At 45.2% G+C, this 20,707-nt stretch overlaps 1 protein-coding gene across 1 annotated transcript in view; it reads left to right on the forward strand.

Annotated features, from left to right (window-relative positions):
• The first annotated feature begins 337 nt into the window (after nt 1–337).
• The window catches only part of disp1 (dispatched homolog 1), a 30,045-nt gene continuing 9,675 nt past the window's right edge, over nt 338–20,707 (forward strand). The window contains exons 1-2 of the mRNA XM_080491005.1: nt 338–512; nt 5,921–6,586. Coding sequence (XP_080347131.1) covers nt 5,949–6,586 — 638 coding nt within the window. The 5' untranslated portion in view covers nt 338–512; nt 5,921–5,948. The remainder of the gene's footprint in view (nt 513–5,920; nt 6,587–20,707) is intronic.

Consider the following 20,707-nt stretch of genomic DNA (forward strand, 5'->3'; position numbering starts at 1 on the left):
CGATACAACACATCCCGTCGATCCGCCCCTGCTCGGTTAATGTCCTTTTATTGTCCCACCTGAAACCCTCTTTAGACAGTTCTTTCACCATTTGCGGGGCTTCCTGGAGGCGGTAGATAAAGCCCGGAGCGGGTACCTGCGCTGCGGGTCGGGCTGCGGCAGTGAGCGGGTTAAAGCAGACAGCGTGACCGTCCTATCAGTGCTCCGCGGCGGAGTCCCGGCCCACCGCCCACCGCCCACCGCCTCCCTCCGGGGAGGGAGAGAGAGGCAGAGAGGAGCCGGGGCTTTCAGTCCGTGTGTGTGTTTGTGTGCGTGTGTGTGTGCGGCTGTTTGTCATTCTGCCGGCACACACTCCCAGGAGCTCCAGCCCGCTCCTCCTCGGGACTCGTTACCGTCTTTCCCCTCCCGTGTTGTCGGATATTTCGCCTCCGCGCGGGGCTCCTTCGTGTCTCCGCGGCGTGCTGCGGATCGTCCGGCTGGAAGCAGCGCCACCGGGGCCGCACAACAACACGGTAGGAGGGGAGAGCACGGCTCCCGGCCGCTCGGCTTGTTTGCACAGTTTCCCTTTATGTATCCGGAGAGTTTGGGTTGACCGAGTCGGGAGAAACTCCGGATTCCGAGTTGGGTGCAGTTTGCCTGGACGGATGACTTTAAACCTGATGAGAGGAATCATCTAACATCCGAGGACTGGAGTCAGGCTTTTGTTTACATGCAGGATTAATAGAAACTGAACTGTTCCTGCCAATCTGACCCCTACAATCCTGTAACAAGTTAGATCAGTGAGATGGATGGACTTTTTCTTAAACTGCATCCTCAAATCTTGGCAGTTTCAATAACAATAAATACAAGAAAGTCAGGATTTTAATGAAAAACAGGACAGGACAAGAAGACATGTCTACAAAGTTTCTTGTTTCTACATCTAGGGTTAACATCTTCAATACCGTAACATCAGTTTGTGACTGTGGACTGGAGTCACTGGAAATCCCAAACGTTTCCTATTCATTACGTAGGGTGATTAGAAATTTAACTTTTGTCTCACAAATGCACATGACAAGTTTCAGACAAAAAGAAAAAAGAAGTCTGATTGCGTTCCGTCTGATCCTACAAATCTTCAAGGGACTTAGATAATTGAGATGAAGGGATTTGTGTCGGACCACATCCTGAAACCGATGCTCTTCCTTTAATGGTACGCCCAAGAAAAACCTAACGGAAGGAAAGTGGTGCTTACAGTGCAAGAAGAGGTTCTAACAAGTTTATTACAGTTGCAGTATTATGTATGTATATGTTTGATATATTGTAAAAGATCCAAGGTATGTTTGTGCAGAGTCTAATCAAAATCTGTGGTCACAGTCAGCCTATGACACAATCAGCTGGCCGGTATGATTTCAGTGTATTTGAGTGCTTGTTTTTAATGTAAACATCTAAAATATTCAAGGAATTAAGATCTGTGTTACAGTTGGCAGACAACTGTTAGTGTCTTCAATATGGACTGGCATCACAAGTAATCCAAAAAGTTCCTACTGTTCACATTGGATCATTGAAACCAAACTGTAACTTCGCAAAACTACTTATCTTATGAATGTCAAGTTTCAGACAATTTTTTTTTTTAACTGATAACACAATCGCTAAACAACTAAGACTTTTGAGATGTAGGGACTTGCACTCGAGGAAAAACATTGTTTTTTGATGAAAAGTTCTGATAACAGCCTAGAAGAGGGGCTTGTTCTTAGACCCGACTTCCAAAATCTAAAGGCGATTTTAATCGGTTCCAACAGAATTGCTTCATATTTGATTGAGATTCTTCTTATGGACTTTGTTTTTAGACTGCGTCTTGAAATCATTCGAGTTTCATTAACAGTTAACCTCAAGAAGAAACCTCATAGAACTGATCCTGAACAAGCTCATACAAAATCATATGTGAATCAAGGAACACCTCCTAAAGGATACACAAGGTCAGTACTACTACATTAATAAACTTTTATAGTACTTTTATAGTAGTTTTTGTACAGTAATTCTATATTTAAATTACATTTCACATCAAACAATTTTTTTTTTTAATCTTCTCAAAATTTGTCGTCACACAATAACATAACTTGATTGAGACATAGGGACTATTTCTGAATTCTCAATATTGAAATTACGGGAGTTCTGTTATCAAAACAAGCAGGAAAGACGTCAGTGTTACTTTGATACTCTTCCTTCACTTATATATTCATATTCACCAATAATAGCAATTTCACTGTTTTCATCCAGTTTCTTCTGTCATGATAATATTGCTTTTAGGGTCTTCCTTTTAAAAATTTGATATTCATTATATATTAACCATTTTTCATATCCTCTGTGCGAACTGGTTCATCGTTCCGACAACAAATGTTTGACCTGACGTTGGTTAGTTTACCAGCCCAGCTGTGAGCCAGACCCTCGGGGGGGGGGGGGGGGGTTGCACGTCCAGAATGTCTCAGGATAGCCAGAAACACATCAAACAAAATGATGCTGTGGAGCCCGGCGAGCGCCGAGCGAGGCAGACTGCCTGCTGCCGACGGTATTATTATTAGGAGCAGTGTTGTTATTAACCGTCTCTTGACTGATTCCTGGTAATTGCCACCTATTAGCTTTAATTAAAGGGATGCAGGATGCCTCTGCTTTGTGCTGTGTAGCCGCCTGTCGCCCAAGGTCTCCGCGTCTCTCTCACACCCCATAATCATCAACTTCACATGAAAAGACGGCAGAAGAATCACTTCGTCATCACCTGCGCTAACTCCAAACCGCTCGCACCGGGAATCATTATACGTGTTGCTTTTCGCTCGGCTTCTTCTTTGGCTTCCCCTTGAAGGCGAAGCGAGACGAATGGTTCTGCCGACCGGGGACCTCTGGGCTTTGAGTGAGAGGGTGACTGAGCGTGGCGTTGCCCCTGCTCGCACTAGATCTCCCTGTGAAGTTACACTTTTCTTTAGCCAAGGTGAGTTGGGAACTTGTCACTTCATCCAGTCTGACGTGTCGGATGAGGTGAACATGATGGTTGAGAGTGAAAGGTCACGTTATTTTACACCCCCCCCCCCCCCCCTTTTTTTAATTTTTTTTTTTAAGTCAGTCATTGTGGCTGTGAGTGAGTTGGTATACAGCGAGATTCCAGCCTTCTCAAAGTCAGCTTTTATACGTCCGTACCGTTCCTGAGCAGAGAGTCATGGACAGCAAATGCTTGATTCAGTTCAAACTACTTATACAATTACTGTCAGGTACTAACATTGTACACTCCAAATTTTGTAATTCACTACTTAAAAATGTATGTTTGTTCCTTTGAAAACACCCGAAATGTAAGTGACTTGCTGGCTGCCTTTTTTCCTTTTTCTTCCCTCTCTCTTTCCGTCTCTCCATCGTCTGTCTCCGTTTCTGTTTTGCAGTCTCAGGTCATCCTCAGGTGGATTGCTTACGCCACCATAAATACTAGATAATCCCTCTGCATATAGAACACATTTCATGGGCGATAAACAAAAGGGTGAGAAGGAGGTGAAGGACTGAACAAACATATGAAGTGGTGAGGAGAGACTTATTGAACGCGATGTGTGTGGAGACGCCGAGGCCACGTGGCTGAAAGTGAACCAGAGATCTCCGACGAGGGGGGAGTCAGAGCAAGAACACGGTTACGGAGGAGAAATATCTCGGCCGCCTTTCAAAGGGACATTTACTACTCTCACACATCGACTGAAGCGTTTAAGACAAACAGCAGTTTGAGAAAATCTTCCTTCCAGTACTTAATCCTGATTTTGTTGGCTTGTTTACTTTTAAACTTAATGAAAACCAGGCGGCCATGTTTACAAGCTTTATTTCGGTTGCTTTGGTTGCGGGGGGGGGGGAATAGAAAAAAAACAACAACTTTGAGTGGCTGTGGGAGTTTTTGGAGCTTTGTCTCCAGTTGTTCTCTGGACCCAGCTGTCAGTTTTGATTCTGAATTAGACACAAGACCCTGCTTGTGTCCGCTCGGTGGGCCCTGGATGTCTCACCTGTCTGTCAACGCCGCTCGGAATTCCTCCAGACAGACAGCGCACTTCACTCAGTCGCATGTTGACCGTCGGCACGGCGTACCACTGAGCTGTCTGGTGCTCGTGAAAATCTTTTTTTTTTTTTTTTTTCTTCCCCCCCTCCCCTCCAGATCTAATCTCCGTTAAATTCTCCCGCTTCCACGCAGCGTCTTTGACTCATTACAGGCTTTCTGACAGCTGTGGGAGCCAGACTAATGACTTCATCTGGGTCTCCCTCAGCGCTCTGCTATTCTGAGCTCCCCAGTTTTTTTTTTAACCCCCACCGATCCTGATGTTTCCCCGCTCACTCATGTTGGCGTGTCACAGAGCACATTGATCGCTGCATGTCTCGCCCATCGGTGTGATGTATCGGCTCACACTCCAATGCTAGCCCCCCTTACCCCCCCCCCCCCCCCCCCCCCGCCCCCGAATATTTTAACAGTGAAATGAAATCCTGTTTGTGCGTTTTACTTTGACAGCTTTCGAATCATGGTCGCTTCTCGAGTTGCACAGTATCGCAACGTTTTTGTTATTGGACAGGAATGAAAACCTTGAATTATTTTGATTACTTCACAAAATGTATTTTATGTATTGTCATTACGGTAATGATCAATCTTGCGATGGATTGTCCTGCCCTACCGAGAACGCTCATCTTGACTACGGCTTAATTTTGATTTCCTGTCCTACTGACTTGTTGACTTGTTTGGAAAACACAGTTGAGGACGGATTACAGCACTGGCACCCGGGAAGCTGATGAGTTAACGTGCTACTGTTGAATTGTATTTTATGATGCTGTCTGCTCTGTGTGATGTAAATATGAGATTAATTCGACTTAAACCGTGCACTTTGGTCCATCAATCTTCAAATTCGCTGAAACACAAACAAAATGGTTAAAAATGTGAATGGACCTTCATGAAAATGACTCTTAAAAGTTGATTCTGTTAGTGTTCAAGGTGAAAACTTTTATTTTATGCCATTATGAGAAGGATGACAGTACCTTTGGTCCATTAGGAGCTGGCTGGTAGTCACGGTTGCTGTAATTGAGATGAAACATTGAGACTGAACCGATACTTAAAGTTTAATCTGTTTTTTGAGGGGGGGGGGGGGGGGGGGGCTCTCTCACCTTCGACCTTCCATCACCTGTGAAACAGCTTCTGAAGCATCTCAAGCATATCACTGCACAAAGCACCCACGCCTTCTTTCTCCGCCACTTTACTGCTCACTGTCCCGTCCCCCGTCCCCCCCCCCCCCCCCCGCGTTGCAAAATCACCACAGAACCAATCACTACATTTCCACATGGAGGCCTCCTCCAGTTGAAACTTGAGCTTTAAGGACAGTATAACTTGAACCTTCTGTTTTTCTATTTTCTCTTCTTCTGTTGGAGCCATTTTTATTTTATTTTTTCCAGCCTCCTAATTAAAGATATCATCCATACCAACAGTGCCTGTGCGTGTATATCGTATTGATCCGATGAGAAGAAATTAGCGCAGCATCCAAAAAACCTCAATCGATGGCAGCGCCAGTGTTTTTTAATCATTGAGTCATCCATATTTGCAGTCTCAATCTAACATAAAATGATCTTCTCTTGCTGAGCGTTGCAGGAAATGTTCACATTTTTTACTATTAAACATTTTATTAAATGTAAGTTCATTGAGTGTTAAGAGGACCTTTATATTTGTGTGTTTGTAAAAACATTTTTAAAAGTTCGGTTTAAAAAGATTAAAAGTTTTTTCCTGGTAACTCTTCAACGATCTAGAATTATGATGCAACAATGTTTTTCTTGTTTTCCCATCCCCTCCTGATTATTCTATTTAAATGGGGAAAAAACTGATTTTGAACAGTTGCTCATCTTCTAAAGACTGAAGCAAAAACAAAGATGTTTTGTTGTTGTTCTTCCTCAGAGGAGTGACGGCCGACTGGGAGAGCACCATGGCCCTGAGCGACACCAGCCGAGACCCTCTGCCTTTCAGCAACGGAGGGCATCATCATCATCATCATCATCATCCTCCTCTCAGTGCCAGCGGAACTACTCTTTCACACACCAGCGATGTCCCGGACCCTCTCTCAGCCGCCTCTCGGGGTGACTGCCACACGTCGGACGGCGACGAGGACGCTACAGCCGCGGACTCCAAGCCGCCGCAGAGGTCAAAGGTCTCGCAGAGAGCAGCGAGCAGGCCGAGCCAAAACGGCGGGGTGGTCAGGCAGAACGGCTCCTTGAGGAGCCTCCCCGCCGCAGACCCTCAGAGACTGGCGAGAGGCCCCCTCCCCTCTCCCGCCTCACCTCCGCCGCTGCACCCCCTGCCGCTCTGCTGCCAGCACTGCCACTTCCACTCCACCCTGTGCTGCCCCTGCGGGCAGCAGGACTGCCCCCTCTTCCAGAGTCCTGGCTCGGGCGCGGGCACCGCCGCCACCACCACCACCATCACCGGCTCGCCCTGCGCCTGCTGCCTCTCCACTTGCCCGTACTCTCACCCCCACCCCCCTCACCCTTCCTCCCCGCTCCATCACCACCATCACCCCCACTGGCAGGAGCACCTGCAGAGCCAGATGCACACACCCAAGATCAGGTACGTCTCTACGTCTCTACGGGTCTAAAATGATGTAGAAGATACAACATGATCCATTGGATTCTAAGTTAAATGCATTAATCTGTTGTTCTCTTAGGAGGTTAGATCATAAAGAACTTGGGCTTTATATAGTTTTGTCCATCTATTACATTGATTGAGTCGTTGGTTGTGTAGATATTAATTGCTGGTGGCGGTGCAGAGATCACATGTTGTTTCTTTCCAATGATAGATCTGATATTTTCTTTAGATCAGGCCAAAAGGAGTAAACCAGACATTATTGCATTTCTCTTATTTCTGAAATCAAATTGTTGAACCTGGCGGCATTAATTGATAGTTTGAGACTTGACCGCTCTGATTTGTTTACTTGTGCTCCTCCAGTGGCTCTGCACATTCGCTGGTCCCCTCACAGGACTTCACAGCATTTGTATCTTTCCACTGAAATCCTGCATTAATATTTAAAGAGCAACAGTGGCAGACAATAAGACACCCCTCTGTTGTGATCCACGCTGCGTCAGGAACAATGATTCAGCTGCTTGATCCGAGCACATGTTGGATGAAAAGTAGGAACTTGGTCGACTTGATTACTTTCTTTTCAGACAAACAATGATGGTGATGCACTTTTTAAAATGATTGTCTTCCATAGAATGAATAATAGAATTTTGTGGCTTTGGGTGGGATTGAAGATGGACTACAAAGATGATCCATTTTTTTGATGTATTACTCTTTTCTCTCTCTCTCTCTCTCCTCTCTCTCTCTCTCTCTCTCTCTCTCTCTCTCTCTCTCTCCTCTCTCTCTCATCCTCTCTCTCTCTCTCTCTCTCTCTCTCTCTCTCTCTCTCTCTCTCTCTCTCTCTCTCTCTCTCTCTCTCTCTCTCTCTCTCTCTCTCTCTCTCTCTCTCTCTCTCTCTCTCTCTCTCTCTCTCTCTCTCTCTCTCTCTCTCTCTCTCTTTTTATAAGATAAACTTTGTTGTCTGCCCCAAGCAGTGACAGAAATGTTTCCTTTGACAAGGCCCCACACCCATAACTGTTTCCTTATACACTGATGGCAAAAGCAAGGATACACCAAGTTTTCCTTTACATGCTTCCTACTTGCTACCAAACACACACACACACACACACACACACGGAGGCCTGGCCATAGCTTAGCACTGTGGCATTTTCCTCGACTGATCCATATTTAGTGAGTCGTTTCTTTTCCCTTTCTCTTCCAAACCACAAGGCTTTCCCACCGCATGCCGAACTGGAACCGTTTTAACGCTTCACACAATCATTTACATAATCCTATATTTACCGTCTCCACTGAGAAGGGTGAAGATTTTTTTTTTTCTTCCACAAGAGTAATTATTTACTCATGTTGGCTCCTTTCCCATTTTTTTGTTTTTTTAACGACCTTGCAATTCGATCTGCAGGAGACTTCTATTCCTTCGACATGGAATTTTCCCTCCGCCGAGAAAAGTCGTACCCTTCCCACCCTCCGTCATAAGGTCATCAGAAGCGGTGGTGAACGGCGAGGTTTGTGTGTGGCTGCGGTCGCTCCGCACACACTTGCAGACCTCGACTGGGCAGAGGGAAGCATGCTCGCATTGTGTTTGCGGATATTTAGATGCATCCATCGGCGTACTTTTCCCCTCCACGCGGTGATCCTTCGTCAGTTTTTCCTTCACGCCCACCCCATCAACACTCTTCATTCTGTCCTCATTACCTCCCCTCCCTCCTCCGTCCCTCCTCCCACATCGGAATGAGGAGCAGATGTGGCGGGGACGCCTCTCGTGTCGGACCGCTCGCCTATTTACCAAACAAGTCGCTCTTGTTCGGTGACGACGGGTTTGAGTTACAGCGCCCCGGTTTGTTCCGGCTCACTTCGCCCATCTACAGTTTCCCCGTCGCTGCTGTTTAGTGAATACGCGTTAGATTGTCGAGATACAAACGTTGGAAACTGTATACCTGTATCAGTCGTGCAGGTTTCTAACTGGAACCCCTCAGACTTGCTCTCCTGCTGACTCCGGCCCTTCTGACCCTTCGGCCACATGTTACTAGCGTTTCGAGGTTGTTAAACACGACGCCTGCGTGCCTAAGCCAACGGCAACACGCAACTTATTCCTAATACCCTCCCCAATTTGAGGAGATGGAGTCAAGACACCATGGTGTCGGATATCGGTTTGATCTACCCCGGGGGCTGCGATCTGCCAGATTAGCCGAGGGATTACACTTATGATGGCGGCACACTCAAAAGTCTCACTCGCACACACGCTTGACTCGTAGTTGTTACATTAGCTCTTCAGGGAGACCTTTTTATGTGCGTTTCACAACAGGAGATTTTTATGCTCCTGTTTGTCGGCTTCACAAGGCTTTAATCCATTTAGCAAGATTAGCCCACGCTTTGTTTCCTAATGTTTCTATTTTGAGATCCATCGAAAGCCTCTGGGTGTTTATCCTCGTATGAAATCCCCCAAATCCTCCTAAAAAAAGAAAGAAAAAAATATTGAAGCACAACTCAGCAGTTTTTGTAAAATGACAAAAAAAAAAAGCTCAGCCCAGTAATTCTTTTTTTTTTCTTTTTGTTTTTTTAACTGGGTCTGTTAAAAACATTTGCAAAAGAATGTCTGTGGAAGATTCTCTATCACAGCCGCTCCCTGTGTATTATTTAAAGTCGTCTGGAAGCGGAGTGTCCTTCGGATGTCAGGCGCTGTTCGGCTCCAGCCAGCTCAGCATGTGTCAGCAGGTTAAAAGGCTTCAGGTAAAAACTCAGCAGCGGTTGAAGGCCAGTCCCCCACCCATTACTTCTACTTCATTTCCTTGTAAACTCTTCGCCGTATGTTTAAAAGTGTAGGCTAAAGCCAATGTAAAAGTGCATTCAGCCTTGTGGAATCTGTTTGCAAAGCACCATGTTTATGAGTTACCGATGTGTTGAATAAAGCCGAGCGCCATCTTGCTTTGCCATTAAGAGCTCAGCGGACAGACTTCCTGAGAGGAAATACATATTGTCCGGACTGAAGACGGCTGCTCTGTGGCAAATAAACTGTTTCTGTGTGAGCGCTCACCTGCCCCGATAAACTGCAAAATGGCCTCTATTGTGTCTGCCCAGACCTCATATTATCACCATGGCTCAAGATCAAATCCTGAGTTTTGCGTTCGATAGAGGCAGTAGCCATTAAGAGATGGCAATCATACGCCATGAAAACATTGTATTGGGTTTCATTTTCACCAAGCAACACTGCCTTCTTGAATTAAAGTCTTACACTTTGTACTTATTGTCTGCAGCAGACAACTTGCAGCCTGCCATCCCATAAATAAATTACCGGTTTCACAGGCAATAATACTTAAAATGAACATTTCCACCAGCTGTCAATTCATATGACTTGAAATCTCTCTATTATTGGGTTTGTTTCAAGGTTGATTAAAACTAGAGGCGTGTAGTCGGTCCTTTTCATTATATGAGCTGCTTTATCGCCCATAAGTCCTTGTTTTAGAGGCGCTCGCTCATAATTTGACACATTGACTGTTGACAGCTGCTGACAAATTGATCTTATCGTTCCATCCATCCATCCGTCAGTCTGTAATGGACGATTCCTTGATCCCTGAGGACATCTGTGATGGTGTCCTGGGTGAGAGTGGACTTTGCTTGGCTTCTATACATGTTCCGGGTTTATGGCCTTCTTAAAAATGCACATGTTTCACAATTAAATGCCTCCAACTGGCAAACCAGAATGTGTAAATGTTACTTCAGTTCTTTAGTGGGACCATTTAAACCGTGGTGGCCCATCACAGTCTCCTAATTAATGGAAAACATTGGAAAAGCTCATTATGCATGGCTTCAGGGCTCCTGAGGTTCAGCTAACCTGCTCCTACCTGCAGCGATGACCTTGTGACAGCTAACAAACAGCTCACCGACACTCAGGCATCCAGGGTCACGGCGGGTATTTAACCCCCCCCAACCCCCCTCCCCCGAGCACCGCTCTCCTTGAGGTGAACGTTTTTGCCCCCGCCGCTCCCGTTGTTTATGGCAACCGCAAGTTTGTTGGAGATTCATGCCTTGTCAGATAAGAGAAATTCCTGCCTTACTCCCTCCGACTGGGAGAAGAAAGGTCAGCCAGAGTGGGTCTAGAATTTTGAAGTACGAGTGTACAGGCAGGTGGTTTGGTTGCTACGACACGTAAACCCTGAAAACATGACGGCTCCGCGGATCACTTCATCACACGCAGCTTTGTATCACTTGAGGGTATCGGTTGGTTTTCCTTTCTGTGGGCTCCCTGGGTCTATTGCTGCCTGTCGGACAGCTGCCGGCTCAGGCGTGGCGTTGCTCTCTGCTTCGGGGTGTCAGCTTGACACAGGCTTTGCACATTATCGAGGAGGGACAACCGTTTACATTGCGGGGCTTCTCCGTCAATTAACTCGTCTTCATTTCAATACTCGATACGCAAAAATGTGTGCGAATGAGTTGGGGTAGCTTTGCCATCTGTACAGATTTACCACGAAAAAAAATGCAGCCATGAGTCTTTTTTCAAGCATTTAAGTCTTTAACGTTTCCATCGTTTCCGACTGAATCCCAGGTTACACCATGTAAAGATTCGGTAATGAGAAGGTTGTATGTCAGTTTGTATTTTGTGGCTCCGGGGGCATCTATGAAAGCTGTGTGATGGATGGGGCAGATTTATTGACATCCTGCATGTCTCATCCTTTCTCTACTGGATGTAGGAACGCTCATAGCTACAAGGTGAGCCCAGATACATGCTAAGGTTTTCACAACTTTTTTTTAAAGGATTAACCCCTTGAGATGTTTTTCCAGTTCTATGTTTTATATTTTATGTCCCTAATTATTTTATCTTTTGATGTTAATCCTGAATACTCCTCATAACCCCCCCCCCCCCCCCCCCCCCCGTTTTTCTATATTGCCCAACTCGCTCTGGATCTTATTGCTGCCAGATGGGAGTACGTCAATAAGTGTAGGAAGACGAGTATTTCATGGGAACGTACTGTTACGCCTGTTGCATAGCGGAGATGGTAGCTGTTAGAGCGTGACTGCAAGGATGCAGTTTTACATAATCATTTATGTTGAGGATTTCTGAAGAAGATCAGAAATCCTGTTGTGGTTGGTTTTTCACTGTAAGGCTGACCAACACGTGTGTGCGTGTGCGTGTGCGTGTGCGTGTGTGCGCGTGCGCGTGTGCGTGTGTGTGTGTGTGTGTGTGTGTGTCAGGTCTCTGCCTCTGACGCCATAATTTAAGTTTCATCTGGAGATACACTCTGCAGTTTATGGTCCATTTCTGAGTTTTTATGCCCGGAGGCCTGTGCTTTAGATCATCTCTGTTTGGACACTGTGAGAAAGTGTAAGATAGTGATGTTAGCTTATGTATATAAACAGCTCATTAATACAGATGTCCTACTGTTTAAGTGTACCAACATAAAGCTCTGTTCATACACCATGCACATAGAATTATATAATTTCATATTAAAACTGGACTCAAGTTTTTTTTATACCATTTTTGAACATGTCTGAAGCACTTAACCTAAATTAACCCAAACAAAAGTATAGTTTACTCAGCACAAACAAGACTTTTGTAAATAAATAAATGGACAATCTAATATTTATTTATCTCATTTACATACCGTACATAATTCATATCTGGTTAAATATTTAGGATTGTCCTTATATGAATTGTTGATTTTTCTTTGTCCTGATCGCTCATTTACTCACGTGTCCATAAGACCTAACATGACTTTATTAAACAAATGGAATTGGTTGTCACTCATTAACATTAGCAGATTGCAGATGAAATCAGTAAGTTTCTTCACACCAGCTTAAGCAACATGTGAAGAAAACACTGTGCTGAGGCCCCGTTTACACGGCAACAGTTTGAAAACGATGTCTATTTCCACGGAAATGGTAGAAAGGCTGAAAACGATGTAGTCAGCATGTCAGGCCACAAGTTGGCACTGTTGGTTGTTTTTGTGATCCACACACACACACACACACACACACACACACACACACACGTGTAAACGGATGCTCAAAACGCAACTATCTTTTAATAGTTTTATTTGATATGATTTTAAAAAGCATTATATCAGCTTTGAGTCATACCTCTATTGCACATGAGGTGGCAGCATTGAGTCGTTTGCCGCAGTCTGTCCTTGGATCGCTGTTGGCTGTTTTTGGTTGGGAGTTTAGCTGCAGGGGTTCAAAATGTCTTTAAGTCATGTATTGTGGCCTGTACCACTGTGTCATAAACCAAAGCCTCATCCTAAGCATCCACCCTTTCTGTGCCTTTTTTAACCTTTGTTACTTTTTTACATTAACATTTAGGTTTCCTCTCATCTCACTCCCTCCTCTTCTCGCCTCCCTTTGGTCTTGCGTTGTCATTCCTGAGTACGAGCCTTGTAGAGATGTCGCTCTCAGATTAAAGGGACCTCAGTCCCATAAAGCCGGATCAAAGCCTGACGGACGAGCGACATTGTCATAACTCCTCATGAGCTCCAGAAGCAGCTCGCCGGGCCTCAGCTGGATAAATATGGCTGCTCGAGATTATCGCGCCACTTTGAAGGGGATAAGCTATTACATGTGTCCAGACTGCAGCAAGAATGTATTCGGCTTTTCAGGGGTTGTACTTTTTTGACTTGACGGACGTTAGCATGAGTGTTTATTTTTGTTTCTTGATTCCTAAAAATGAAGATATAACATTTATTTGATGGAAAAAATATCCAGCCCGCAGTCCTGGTCCACCTCATCCTCAGACTGTCTGTCCCCGGTCTGAATGAAGGAGTGAGTGCCACAGCCGAGTCCAGCTGGCGCGCTGCTGCTGCTGCTGCTGCTTCCCCAATCGTCGGCTTAAAGCCTCCAGATGTTTCTTCCTCAGGTTGTAAAAGTTTATTTACTTGGTAGTTCCTCACAAGACATAAAAAAAAAAAAAAAAAACCTGTTAATTTGCGGTGTGAATGCGAGGCTGGACGCTGCAGGATGCAAATGGTATGAATCCTTTGAATTGTGCTCGTGAGTGGAGGAGAAAAAGAACCCAAAACACCAAAAATGATTTATATTTTGTGCCGTATGGCCACAAAAGATTACCTGGGAGCTTTGTTCATTGAAAGACTGAAGACTTTTCAACACCTCTGCAAAGAACTACCTTGAAATGAGCTGGCAGTGACATATCGTCTGCTACTGATGTTGCACTAATTGATTTTGGAGAGTCTTTTATTAATTTAATTCATCTACATTACACCTCCAACAGATTTAAATTCCCTTTTGCCCAACACGAAATGAACCACTTTATTTTTAAAAAGTTTGGCCCGTCAGACCTTTGAGCAGTAACACTTGTACTTCAACTTGTTTGAATGTTACTTTCTCCACTATCTCGTTCATATTGAACTATCCGGAGTTGGCCAACTCTTCTTTGTAAATTCCTACGAATCACTTTTTTGTTTTGCTTCTATTTCCTCTCCTGCACTTTGTGAACTGTGAGGAGGAATTTTCCAGAATACTCCCTCTATTCATCTTCTTCAAACGCCTCCTCAACTCTCACAAACGCGGCGTGTAACGTCTAAAGAGCTTCTGATTCCAAAGCAGTGGCCTTTAGGACTCGGGGGTCATCCACGTTCTGGGTAAATTCAATCTTATAAATGAAGCTGTGAGACGCGTGGAATCGGTGGAATAACCTGAGATGTCACAGCACTGCTCTGCACCATGGAGGAGCAGTGCTGTGACATCTCAGGTTATTCCACCGATGTCACAGCACTGCTCTGCACCATGGAGGATTTGTTATTTGCGAATCAGCCCAACAGCAGCATGAAGTTCTTCGAAATGTTTCCTCCTGCCTGGACGTCAGTTTAAATGTCTACTCTGCTAGACAGTTGCAGTCTAACTCCTCTCGTGTCCTTTTGAAGGGGAATCATGTGTGCAAGAGATTTTTCTCCCAGTGGTGTTGAATAAACAAGCTCAGCCCTCGGAAGAAGCAGAAATCATGTTGAAATTTGGTCTCTTGTGGTTTATGTGCTTCTTTGGCTTCTCGCCCGGCGTCCATGTTTGATCTTCCGATCCACGGTCATTTCAGGACCTCAAGCGAAGAGATGCCGGAGCAGGTTGAATCCGTCGGTTCAGTTTCTCACCTGCCACACGGGTCGACTCGCGCTTGGCTTTCTTTCTGCTCCGCTCCACCGTGCACCTCGAGGCTGGCAGGTCAAGACGGACTTCGGGATTCCGATTTTTCCCATTAATTCATCGGGAACAAAGACTCCTGCTTCTACGCAGCGCCTGCAAATACTGAGAAGTCGCCCCCACTCGAGCAGAAAACGTTCAGCTCTGGCGTCCGTGAGCTTGGGAAGCGACTTGGGGAAACAGCCCCAATAAAGACGTCACGCTGACTGACAGCTTGCAACTATTGGCTACAGTCCTCAGATCCCGCCTGCACGGCTGGAATTCACCCGCGCCCGTATTTCACCGCCGAGAATTGGAGGGAATGGCAGGTGCAGCCAGAAAAGGCCATGCTCACCAACGGATGCGCTCATTCCAGATAGCACACACGGGACATCTGCTGCTGCTCCTCAACGCTGGAGACAGGAATCAGAAATAAATCGCTTCCTTCGTTCTCATTTGGCGCTGCATATGGATTGTGCTCAAAGTGAGAAGCTAAGTTTTTCATGAGACTGAACAAAACCAACATTTCTGTACGATTCCGGAAAACGGCACACCGTTAATGTCGGCCTGTAAAGGCATTAGTCACCTCGTAATGTGTGAAAGTCATCAAAAGCTTGTCAGAAAAAGCCACTGGTTAAATTCCACTTGAGCTTTTCTTTCATCTTTCCATTAATGCTGTGAATCAGTGCATGAAATCAAATGCAGAGCAGTCACTTTCTAACACTTTCCGCGGTTTTTATTTCCAGAGCCTCTGCTTGTACAACACCCCCCCCCCCCCCCCCCCCCTCAAATGTGATAATGAGAGGCGAGTGTCCCCGACTGACCTCCGTTTAAACCTTTGTGTTTAAAGAGCTCGAGCCTGTTCCACTGTTTATTGGAGGCCTGTTAGAAACATGATGCCCTATGAATCACAGTGTGTTACCGCTGAAGCTAAGCGACCAAGGTTTCCTCCACCTCACCTTCGACTCGGATCCTGCTGGGAGATCCAACCTTTAGGTTTTTTCACAGTCAGTTCATGTTAGACTCGTTGCGATTAGAAGGGTGTTGATGTGCTTCCTTTATGCATACGTTTAGGCCTTTAACAGGTAAAACTGAAAGGATCATCCACCTTCTCAAACATTGTACTGTGTGTTTAACTGCGGTTTCTACAGATTTTATCTTTATGGGCCTGTACTGTAGTAGTATTGTGATGTGACTTGTCTTTACTAAAAAATTGAGTTGGGGTTTGTACTTCCAAATAGCAGTGCTCGTTTTATTTTTGGACCAAATTTGTTTCTTTATGTTCTGTTTCAGACTTTTTTTGACTTTTGGCCTGGTCCCTCCAGCTCTGATGGAATGTTCAAATAATGAAGTAAAAATGCGATCAGTCAGATACATGCTGGGTACGACCGCACGGTGCATGGAAATGTCTAATTGTATTGCAGTTCAGTCAGTTTCTGGCTATGATATAGTGTATTGATGTTGCGATGACAATAACTGGTATTACGATTCAGCCTTCTTTTCATTTTTGATACAACATATGCTTTATAGGCCCTTCATTGTCTTAGCCTGCATAGAAATATTAGTGAAGCGAAAGAGCAATGTAGTTATTTAGCACTTCTTTTGAACACAGCACTGATGTACTCCCCATTAGGCAATTTTTACAAACATTTTCACTTACATGAACGTCGTCCAGCTTTACACAGCAGCTTACTGTGGGGATTGTTGACCGCTCTCTGCTTCAGCCACCAGAGCTTTTGTTCAACTACACACACACACACGCACACACACACACGGGCCGACTTGTCAAGCGAAGCCAAAGAGTTTTTTTTTTTTTTTTTCCCGCCGTCATGTTCTCGTGATGTCACTGGAACGGGAGCACACGGTAGACGGGACCCTATTTCACGGGCAGGTCGAGCCTGTAATTGCGCGCGGCGTTCCTGTGAGGCTCTAATCCGGGCGAGGCGGCCCACCGGCCTCACGGCTGACACTAATTGCTCCGGCTCTGACTCGTATGAAATATTTAGCCGCCCGTCTGTCGACGGTTCACCCCCTGAATCCTCACACGCGCACACACACACACACACACACACACACACACACACACACACACACACACACACACACACACACACACACACACACACACACACACACACACACACACACACACACACACACACACACACACACACACACACACACACACACACACACACGTGCATGCACACACTCCTGTACAACAACACATGCAGGCATTCATGGGCATGTTTAGTCACGGTCACCGCTGTTTCCACACCAAATTCTCTGAGACGCTTGTGGATGGACTTCATTTCAATCTGCTTCTGTTTAGTTCCTTAAAATCTTTTTTTAAAAAGTCTCTTTTTTTTTCTTTTTTTTTCTTTTTTTTTATGTTGAATCCATCTTTTGGGAGCTTGGACTGTTCATTATCATAACAAAAAAAAAAATCATTGAAAGTACCCTTTATTTCAGAACTTATTGTTGTTTGGTTTTTTTGTGCCAGTTTAAATTTAGATATTTTCTAGAGTTTATAGTTACAGACTGATTCAGTTTTCGAGGTGCAGCAGTTTATGGATACTAACATTTCGAGAGCAGATTTGTGGAGTTTGCAATTGTGTTCATGTCTGTCTCTCCGTGTTAATCTGTCCAGGGTGTAAAGTTCCTGGGAACATCTCCAGCACCTCCTCAACCCTGAGACGGATGATGTGGTTTAGAAGGTGGATGGATTATTTGTGATAGGTGGAGGCTGTCTCATGGAAAGCTCCGACATGACAGATTTAGGTTCTGCAATCCCGGCAAGAATCAGAAGATTTCTCATAGTTCACCTGCACGGAAGGCGCCAAGAAAAATACTTTTACCATCCATGAAAACTACAGTGAAAATATCACATTTTCTTGGAGCGTTAACACGATATGAATATGAAAAGATATCGTTACTAACTCAATTTATTCAGAGGATTACACAGCTTTATCCTGCATAAGAGGTTTGTCATTTAAACCTTTGCTTCCTAAAAAGAATATTAGATTAGTACAATAGTTTAGCAACATATTTTAAAAAGATTATTTGACTTTTAGTTATTATTCCACATGGACCCGGCCATTTACTTTAAATGTAGATCTGAAGTGGATATAAACCCTTTTACAGTGTTATCAGACAGCAAACTTATTAAAGAGGCTCTTTCTCATGCTCCTAAATATATATATTTATATTGCCATGTTGCCGATAATGTCAACTTTTCTGAAGCCATCTTCAAGTGTCACCATGCAGAACACCTTAAGACACTCTAAACTCCCACTCCACCTCTTGAAACACTTAAATTCAATCACCAAAAGTTTCTTGATCTGTCGGACTGTAGGTTTTGGATTAGTGCCCAAAGATTTCTCACGGCCGACCACTTTTGTTTGGCATAGGTGGAGATTTCTGAGGGTTGATCCATAAAACAGAAGCCCCTCGACATGCATACCGAGCCCCCGGCTGCTTCTGTGCAGCTCTCCTCTGTCAACGCGGTGCTGAGTGAGCGGCCGGCGGCCTGTGTTTACCTTATTAATTAGCCCAGTGATCCAGAAACACTCTCCCTTCGGTAAATAGAATAACAGTGAAAGGTTAGTCAGGGCCGGAGGAGACCGAAGGAAAATAAGAGGTGGTCCAGGAGCCGGGGGAAAGGAAGAGGGTCTGGGGCTGAACTCTTGCTTTAGAGGAATCCTGGGCTGAAGTCATCAGAAGCTGGAGGAGGAAACTCGACACTGTGGCCTGTCATCCTGCACAATTTAATGCCTCTGTGATCATCAGTCAACACTTTGCTCTCTGTAGCAAACCTCCCCACCGTCCTCCCCCACAGTCTCCCTCCAACCCCCTCCTTCATGGATTTTCTTGTGCACAAGGTGTAATGGTCACCGGGGTTAACGTCGACAGGTTGAGTCCAGACGTAGAAATTCCCTGGGAACGCAGATCGATCCCAGCCTGCCAGCTCTGCTTGAGTTTTACGAGAAACGGGGTGAATTACTGCCATCGACCTGACGGATTCTTGGTCCGGCTGCGCATCTTTCCAAGCGGCTGAAGTGAATTCAGATTGCAGCTCTGCGGACCGAAATTCAAAACAGACCACGAGCAGACAAATAGATATGCCTGACAGCGCTTTTTATGAGTTTGTTCCAAGTATTTCCAATAACTCACCTCCTCCATTTTTGGGCCATATCTCCATCCAGAGAGCCTGCAGTACAGGGCCATACATGGAAAAGACGCTGCGCAGTAAAAAAGAATCACATTAGCGATGCAGGATTTTCCCCTGGCTACTAGTTCAAAGAGAAACGGAGAAATGTGGTGTTCATTCGCCGGTGTCAGTCCCAGTCAGGTTAAAGGTCAGTCTGTGGATGATAGGAAACATGAGCTGGGTTTGGATGAACATTTACCTCACCGATGATGTGCTTTTCTGAAGAATATATGAAAGGCATAGGGACAGGACTCTCACGGCTTAAGTGAGGGAGAAAAAAAAAATCAATTCATGAGGTTTAAACATGCATCAGACAGACTTGAAGAGCAAAATAAGGGGAAAATGTGCTAAATAGATGAAATCTTAAAAAATGTGTATTTTTGCATACATTCCTTTGTTTTATAATCAACTATTTTTGAGTCATACGATCCAAAAAGCTTGTGTTTGAGTTTTCTTGCTGTATATCTTGCAGCTGACTGAACACACAATACAGAATGAGTAGTTGGACACTCGGTGGCTCGTTTGTCTTTCTGTACATCTGAAACGATGTTCTGTTTGTCTCCGAGCTCTCCTCTGCTGGCAGCCTGTATTTTAAACCTGCGCTGCTTGACGGTCTTGCTGTCATAATAATGTGCCCGGAGAAACTTTAAAAGGGATTTACAGCCTTCTCACCCCTCCACCCCCCCTCCCCCACCGAGTGAAGCTCCCTGCCAATAGTCGTTGGTGCTTCCCTTTACCACTAATTACAACATTCCCCAGATTTCACTTCTCAGCAAAATAGGCAAGGAAAAAAAGAAAACCTCTGGCTTCCTCTGACTGTCTTTCGTGAATCACTGGACTTCTGTCCGTGGTGTTGTTGACCCGATCGACCTCAGAAGAAGATGGCCCCCGAGCTCACATCCTGCCCTTTCGCCATTAGAGGAAATTATGGCCATTTCCCTTACAGTGAAGATGTGAATATAATCTGTGATGGGATAAGGAATGTATTTGCAAGTCCTTTTAGCCTTCAGTTAAGGCCATTAATGCAAAGCATTTATCTTTACTAATGTCTTTGCTGGCAGAGGTTTGTGTAAAAATGCCTAATTCGTCCCTCTGGACTCTCAGGGAGTCTGTCTGGATGAAGAAGGGCAGTGAATCTGAGACACTTCAGTTTTTAAGGACTCTGCGCAACTGAATATCAAGTAAAAACACACATGCTGGGTTTCGAAAAACACAATTGCTGTAGACAATGAACCAAATATCATGCCGCAAGTTTGGGCTGAAGAGGCTCCTGTACTCCCATGAACCTCTTGTCTCAGACTTTCTTGGTCTGGGAATCGAGACAGATTTGAATCTGAACGTTTCCCCCACAGAGGATTCCCACCCCGTGGACACGTCTCCAAACCTTTCGCCTTGGGTCATCTCTCATCTGGCCTCTCTGTGATCAGGTACCCATATCTGATTTCCCCACTTCCTCCCTCCCTCCTCCTGGAGCCAATGCACTTTCTGCTGCTTCTCCCGGCATACCGGACGCCCCCCCCACTGTTCCCAGGAGGAGCTGACGAGAAATCCAGACGGATCCCGAGCAGCTGAAGGCCTCCTGTGCCTTCGTCTCTGTGTTTGAGTCGCCGTATCAGAGCGATACGACGCGTCATCTTTAGCTGACTTATCTGAGAGACATGCTCATTAAATATTGTTGTTATCGGACCAGACAGGTTTCTCCTCCTCCTGGTGGAGATCAGATTGAGAAATGTTGTTGGTACTTATTGGGAGCATTCGGGTCTTTATTCCACTTTAGCCTCACA

The sequence above is a fragment of the Lipophrys pholis genome (assembly GCF_963383615.2).
Source record: "Lipophrys pholis genome assembly, chromosome: 21".
Lineage (NCBI taxonomy): Eukaryota > Metazoa > Chordata > Actinopteri > Blenniiformes > Blenniidae > Lipophrys > Lipophrys pholis.